Raw genomic sequence first — 7,996 nt, 5'->3', positions numbered from 1 at the left:
TCAGTGTGAACAATGTCAGTTTTTATAGGTTTCAGGAATATGACTACTATAAGGGGTAAGCAACCATACTAGTAGAATGAATGAAGGAAAATGACTGAATTAATGGATGAATGAATGGATAAATGAGCGAACAAATCAATGTTATCCACTTTTTAAGATTTCACTAATTTTCTCCCCACTCAACAGAAAAAGTAATGGCGAAATATCCAGGAACGACATATGTTCAATCCTTTAATCAGCTTAGGTCAGGAAAGTTTCATAATCATACACTCTGAGTCATCCATATTGACAAAAGAGAATTATCTGGTTCCTTGTTGTCCACCCTGCCCCTGCCCCTTCACAGATACCAAACCAAATGGTATTCAAATGCAAAATGTTCAAGGACTGAAGCATATGGAATTCACGAAACTTTCCAAAGTATACGATGTGGTCAGTTCTGCCTCTATAAAAATATACACATACAAAAGTATTTCTACAAAAACATGGCGTCTATTTTCTGAGGTTCATATTATTGAAAAAAAAAAAAAGGAGACTTTTAATAGTAAGGGTGACCTTTCCAGTCCCCATAATGGTTCTGAAATAGCTTCCATAGGGTTGAATTTCTTGTTTCCTTATATACATGGCATGCCCAGAATGTGCTGAGGATATAGCAGCAGGTAACTAAGCAATTTCATGGGGCAGGGTAAGAAAGGGGAAGTTTGGGGTCACATAGTCATCCTGCTGTCATTAAAAGTATCATGAATCAGGAGTGAAGAAAAGCATTTTAATACTGTTCTGCTGGATGTTTAAAAAGAAAGCACTATGACTCACAACAAAGTCATTGAACTATTCATCACAGCACAGTGATCTCTGGAATTTTCATTGATGTTTGATCTCATTAGTCACTATACATTCAGTGGACAGTCTGACATTTCCTACACAGAGGATTCAGTGAGATTTGGTCCATAGAGTGTCAACAGGGAAAGCTGCTGGGTTTCCTCTCTTGGTCCAGTCCATAGGTTCTCATCAGGGTGACTTCCTCTTTGATGAGGAAAGAGTGCCCTGGGGACTTGGTGTGCAGCATCGGGCTGGATGGCAGGGACACAGGGCTTCTGGAGGAATAATCCTCACTTTCCCTTGGGAAAGTTTGGCTGTGCTTACTTGGCTCCGCAGGTGTTGATGTTTTTCCCATCAGCTGCATCTTCCACTAGGGAAATATGGTAATCAGTAGAAAGAGTAAAATGAGAGATACAGCCGACTAGACCTCTCATGTATTGCCTATTTGTATGCAGAGCAATTTCCTTCATTCCACCTGCCAGGGACAGAGAGGGAAGGAGACAGAGTGAGTTAAAGGTGAGATCACAAGACTAGAGAATCACAATATTTCACAATTGGCAGGGATTTAAATTTTGACCTTTTTTTTGCCTTCTGTCATTCTAATCACTCTTCCATGTGACAGTTCCTTAAATATTTTAAAAGGTAGCTCTCAAATTCCCCCACTCCTAATTCCTTTTCTCAAGTCTGTTCTAGTGTGTGCTAAACATTCTAGTTTTTTTTTTCCTCATGAATTGAATAATACTCTTCATAATACTGGATGTATTTTTCTAGAGGCTATATAGCTTCTCATAGATCACAGAATCACAGATTTATTGTGGGAAGACAGGTCAGAGGTCACGCAGTCCCATACTCTCACTTTTACAGGCAAGGAAACTAAGGCCCTGAGAAATGAAGTGGTTTGCTCCAGTTCAAAGGGGTAATGTTAGAATTCAATTGTCTTTTCTTAGCTATGACCCCATAATTAAGCCCAATACTCCAGGTATGCTATGAACAGGAAAGAATACAAGGAAGCAATTATTTTCCAATCTAGATATGTCATATTTCCTGAATCTTTCCAACATGCTGATGTACCCACTGTTTCTATTGACTGACTGACTGATCTATCCCTTCAGTCAATTTAACAAGGTCAAGACAGCTGAATCTCAAGTTGACTTTAACATTTCACTTTCACCTCTCCTATGATTTTGTCAAAGGGTAAGCATGGCTTGATTGTCCTTTGGGCATAGTTCCAAATTGTTCTCCAGAACAGTTGGATCATTTCATAACTCTACCAACAATGCATTAGTTTCCCAATTGTCCCAATCTTCTCCAACATTTGTCATTTATCCAACATTTATTCCTTTTCTATCATATTAACCAATCTTATGATTAACTGTGGAGTCAAGTAAATAGGCACAAGTATACATTTATATTACATTTATATTTATATTATACATTTATATTATAATATTATATAATATATTATATTATATTGTTCCTTGGAACAAAATGGTCATTGGTAAAATTTTCAAGGGATTTCATTCAGTCAATAAATATTAATTTCAATGATATGTGAAGTATAAGAAGAGACTTATACCAACTTCAAACAAAATGAGTTAGCAAATTTGCTAAACATCATTTACTATTTTTTCCATTAATCCCATTTTATTAACTAATTTAAACATATTATTAATCATAAAGGGATATTTTATTTATTTTTATTATATGCAGAAAGTTTGCAAATTCATTGCTCCTCCTAAGTCTTTGCTGGATTGGAGAGATGTGCCTGGGAACAGAAGAACGTCTCCTTCCTTCCAGATAGTACCTGGTTTTGGCAAGTTCTTGTTTCCCAAACAAAAAAGCTTTGTTTTCCCATGGCATTGGCCCAAACACAAAGGGGTTTCTAAGCAAGTCCCTTCCAGCCCTGGTTTCCAGCCCAGGTTTGACTGTGGAAGAATTAAAGACCTCCCAAATTTCCTGCCTGTCATTCATTTGGCTTTAGTCACTGGAACTAACAGCTAAAAGGAATCCATACCTTAACAAACAGGAAATACCAATGTAAATAAAAGCCAACTGTCACCAAACTCACCTACATAGAGATCTCCATTGATATTCAGCTGCCTCATAAGTCCAGGGGATTTGCCAGTTCTAGCTCCATAGTCATCCACAGTTATCTTCCCAGACTGGCCATCCCTGGAAAGATAGTCACCATTTTCAATGGTTACTTTATAGACAGCATCTAATGAAGGATGAGGATTAAGCATGAGAATGGTGTCCCAAATCTGGTGTCTTCAAGAACTAACACTTTAATCCTATTTCTAGTATCCAGGGTGGGATGGGGGAGCACAGAAGACAAAGGGGATTTTGAAACACAGAATGACCACCTACTTTCTGGCCTATAATGAACACCTATGACTCCAATCTTCTCATTCTTACCCAAAATGGATTGTACAAAATAGAAAGAGAATAAAAACTTCTGCCCTGAGATTAGAGCTCAGTTTCAGGCCTTTTGCTTGTTCATTTATCTGTCCCCTGCTATGGCCTCCAAGATGAATTTGCTAGATATGATTCTTTGTTGAAAAGGAGAGTCTTCTCTCAGATTTGTTTGTTTAGGTTTTTGTTTTTGGACTAGATGAAAGAGTGCTACTTAGCCTTAATCACTGAATGGGTGCAGCCTCAGTCAAACTAGACCTGTTGAAGACCATTGCATCCAGGGCCATTTCTGGCTGTTCTGATCTATATTTGGCCACTAAATACAAATGGCCAAAGTGAGGTAGGTGACCTTGCACAGCCCTTCCTCACTTAAATCTAATTCACTTGCATGTCATGGTATCATCTCCTTGATGTCATGGTCCTCTTCAAGAATTAAGGACAAACAACAATAAAGGAGGGAAGGAAAGAGAAGAGGAAAGGGGGAAGGAGAGAGCTAGAGAGACAGAGAGAGAGGAGACAGAAAGAGAGAGAGAGAGAGACAAAGAGATAGAGAGAGAGAGAGACAGAGACAGAATAAGACTTAGACACACACAGAGAAAATAGACAACAGAGAGACAGAGACGGGACAGAGAGAGAGAGAGAAAGAGACAGAGAGAGAGAGAGAGAAGAAGAAGAAAGGAAAAGAACAAGGAGAAAAACAACATAGATAAGAAGGAGAAGAATAACAATGATAAGAACAAGAACAATAATGATAAGAAAAACAAAAACAAGGACAAGAAGAACAAGAACAAGAAGAAAAGAGAAAAGAGAATCCAGGGCATGTCCTTTAGTCTTTTCCCATAAATTAGACAATATTAATGTGTTAATAAGAAATTAATTGGAAGATAGAAGTCAGTCCTTGAAGTCACCCTGAAGTGAAGGGTATGATACAGGACAAATAAATTTGAGTGATGAGGAAGGGTGGAGATAGAATAGATGTAAAATGCCCTATAATGCTAATTGTGAAATCCATGAGATGCATGAGATACCTAGAAAGCCAGGGATGAGAAAGCATTCCAGTGGGAATTTGGGAAAATCTGGAATTAAAGACAAAATATTTAGTTCAAGAGAATTGGGTCCAGAAACGTTGGGACATTGATGTAGGATCCCTAAGGTGAGGCCATGCATGTTTATGTATATGATTATGGTGGGATGAGACATAGATGTGACTGGAAGATAGGGATGAGGGATAGTGCTAAACCAAAGCCAGACCCCTATTTTTTGGCCTTGATTGCCCCAAAGAATCACCCTTACTCACCTGACAGCTTTTACTCTGTGCCACCGGCCATCATTGAAAGATCCATTCACTACAATGGAAACACCACCACTGCCCAAGTTGTAGCTGGAAGCAGAGTTGGGGTAAAAGCAGAGAAAAGAGTAAAACTTGAGAACTTTTCCCATAGATACCATGTTGGTGCATTTCCCACAAAATCTACAAAGTCCTACTGAATTCATAATGTCTCTGAAAGTTTTTTTTAATTTTTATTTAATAATAACTTTTATTGACACGAAAGTTTTTTTTAATTAAGAGAATTATTTCATTTAAAATTAATCACCATTTATAATACGGTTTCTATTCCATCTCAAGACACCCACCACACCTACTTCCCTGACCCACCAGGAACATCAGAATCAAGACGGGGCATTAGCAGCAGTGAATGGGGACAGGAAAGAGCTGCCCCAGGGCTCTAGTAACTCACTTGACCCTTCATGTCAGGAGTTCTTAACTTTTTTGAATCTTCTGAATCTCTTTTACAGTCTGGCAAAGCCTATAGACCTCTTTGTAGAATATTTTTAAATGGATAAAATAAGATATACAAGATTACAAAATAAATAAATTACATTGAAATGCAATGATTAAAATATCAAAAAGAACAAATTCACAGACCCTGGATTAAGAAACCATGCTTTGTGTGGTAGAGTGTAATGACATAGAGGCTGAAACACCTGGTTCAAATCTTGCCTCAGACATTGACTATCTCTGTGATTCTAGATAAGATACAATTTATCTTGCTATAAAATAGTCTGTTTTATCCATTTCATAAGGCTATTGTGAATTTCAAATGAAATAATGACTGTAAAGTACTTTTATAAACTTTAATGTCCTATCAAAATGTCAGTTATTATTACGTTGGCCTAGAAGCAAACACTTTTCTATAGTTATATTCATTTAGAGAATGGAGCAGCTATGTGGCACAGTGGATAGAGTACCAGGCCAGGAGGCAAGAAAACCTGAGTTCCAATCCAGCCTCAAACACCAATTAGCCGTATGACCTTGGGCAAGTCATTTAACCCTGTTTGCCTCAGTTTCCTAATCTGTCAAATGAGCTGGAGAAGAAATGGTAAACTAACCTAGTATTTTTACCAAGAAAATCCCAAAAGGAGTCATGAAGAGTTGGACATAACTGAAAATTATTAAACAACAAAAAGAGAAAAGAATACATAAAATAAACCTGTCTATAATGGTGGTCTAAAATGTGTATATTCAGTCAAAGCAAAAATCTAAAACAATAATGTGAATGAAAACTGATCAAGAGCAGAATTCAATGAACTGTGGCCAATATTTCTTCTACGAGTTAAGACTGATTTTAACATTTTAAAATAAAGCTTTTTTAAAATTAAAAACCATTATTTTGATTTTAAAACTATTTATTTTGCCATTTGAAAATGGCAAAGACCATACTTAACAAAAATCTCCATATCTTAACAAACAACAAAAAAAACTCAAGCTATCTTCTATAATTCTACCCATCTCATCACAATATCATCTTATATTTCTCTTGCCTTTTTTAGCCAGACTTCTAAGAAACAATCTTCTCTACTTGTTGCCTTCATTTTCTCTCCTTTTACTCATTTCTCAATCCTTTGCAGTTTACTTTGATCACCACTAACTGAAACTTATCTCGCTAAAATTAACTTGGATCCCTACCTGCCAAATCAAATGGCCTTTCCTCAAACCTTATCTTTGTTGACCTTGCTGCAGTCTTTGACCCTGTTGATCAGTGGTCTTCTTTTCTGTTTACTCTCTCCTGGTTCTTATTCCTATCTGTCTGTTTTTTTTTCCAACCTCTTTTGCTGGCTCTGATTACACCATTAGCCCATGACTCTGTCTTGGGCCTTCTCTCCACTCCCTATACTCTTTCATTGACTTCCATGGATTTAGTTTTTGCCTCTATGCAAATAACTCCCTGATTTCATTTTTCTAGCTCCAGTCTTTCTATTGCTCTTCTCCTGCAAACGAGATAGCTCATACAAAATCCCAATTTATTCAAAACAAAATTCATTGTCTCCCCCCTTTTTTGGTCAACACATCCCATATCCTGCACTATCCTTTTTCTATTTAGGGAATTCCCATTCTTCCAGTCAACTAGGTTAACAACTTTCATGTTATCTTCAATTCTCCACTCCCTACATTTTATCATTTCTACTTCTAGGACATTTCTTGAGTTTGCCTATTCATTTCTTGAGTATGCCTTGAGTCTCACTATTCACAGTGACCTCCTTATTTTAGGTCCTTATCATCTCTTGCCTGAATTATCATAATGATCTAATTAGTCTCCCTTCCACATCTCTCTGCACTTCAGTTTATCCTCCATACATCTATCAATGTGATTTTACTCAGGTGCAATTACTGAGCAAGTTATTTTCCTAATGAATAAGTTTCCTATTATCTCATAAATCTCCTTATTTCATATAGGATAAAATATAAACTCCTTTGTTTGACTTTTAAAGCCCTTCACAACTTGGTCCCAATCTACCTTTCTAGCCTTTTTGTCATATGTTATTATTATTCTTGCTTTCTACTATCTAATCAAATTGTCCATTTTATTGTTCCTGCTGGCAGACATTCTATTCTCCATTTCCATGCTCTTATACTGTCTGTCTGTCAGGTATAGAATGTACTTCCATTTCATCTCTGTCTCTGACTCAGAGAAAAAGAAGGATTAAGAAATGAGTGAGAGGAGAAAAAGTTAAGGCAACAAGTAGAGAAAATATTCCTCTCCCCCCTTCCCGGGAGTATGGCTAAAAAATTTAGGATGATAGTATGGTGAGATAAGTGGAACTACAGAACTATAATAAAAACTTACGGAGCAGAGAATATACAGGAGGATAAATTGATTGATAATGTCAAGTGCTGGCAAAATTGAAAGTATTCAGGATTGAGAAAAGTCCTAGATTTGAGAATTAAGAGATTATTGATAATTATGAGGAGGGCATTTGCAATTGAGTGAAACCAAAAACTGCAATACAGGGTTTAGGAGAGAGTAAGAGGAAAGAAAGTAGAGTCATCAGTTGTAGACAGTTTGCTCAAAGAGTTTAGAGATGATAAAGAAGAGGAGAGATATAGGACTAAAGCTAGCAGTTCTGGTCAGATTCGGGGAACATGAGTGTGTTTGCTGGCAGCAGTAGGGAAGGCACATGTGTATATATATATATATATATATATATATATATATATATATATATATGTATGTATGTATACACATACACACACACACGAGAAAGAGGGAAAGAGGGGTAGAGAAGGAGATCGTGGGGACAATTTGCTAGAGAACTTGGGAGGGATTCAAGGGTATATATATATAGAGGAGTTTGCTTTAGTAAGGAGAAAGGGTGTGCCTCTTTATCTGAAACCAGAATAAAGGATAAACTAGTAGATGTCTGAATAAAATGATTTGAGAAGGAGGCTACAATGGAGGACCTCTTGACAAATGTTATTAATTTTGTA

General features: G+C 36.9%; 1 protein-coding gene across 1 annotated transcript in view; it reads right to left on the bottom strand.

Moving 5' to 3' along the window:
* Positions 1-218: 218 nt before the first annotated feature.
* The window catches only part of EGFLAM (EGF like, fibronectin type III and laminin G domains), a 243,022-nt gene continuing 235,244 nt past the window's right edge, over positions 219-7,996 (bottom strand). The window contains exons 21-23 of the mRNA XM_051990183.1: positions 4,526-4,609; positions 2,885-2,988; positions 219-1,291 (exon numbers count right to left, since the gene is read on the bottom strand). Of these exons, the coding sequence (XP_051846143.1) occupies positions 1,137-1,291; positions 2,885-2,988; positions 4,526-4,609 (343 nt within the window). The 3' untranslated portion in view covers positions 219-1,136. The remainder of the gene's footprint in view (positions 1,292-2,884; positions 2,989-4,525; positions 4,610-7,996) is intronic.

This window comes from Antechinus flavipes, chromosome 1, assembly GCF_016432865.1.
Source record: "Antechinus flavipes isolate AdamAnt ecotype Samford, QLD, Australia chromosome 1, AdamAnt_v2, whole genome shotgun sequence".
Lineage (NCBI taxonomy): Eukaryota > Metazoa > Chordata > Mammalia > Dasyuromorphia > Dasyuridae > Antechinus > Antechinus flavipes.
This window is presented reverse-complemented; position numbering and strand designations above follow the sequence as displayed.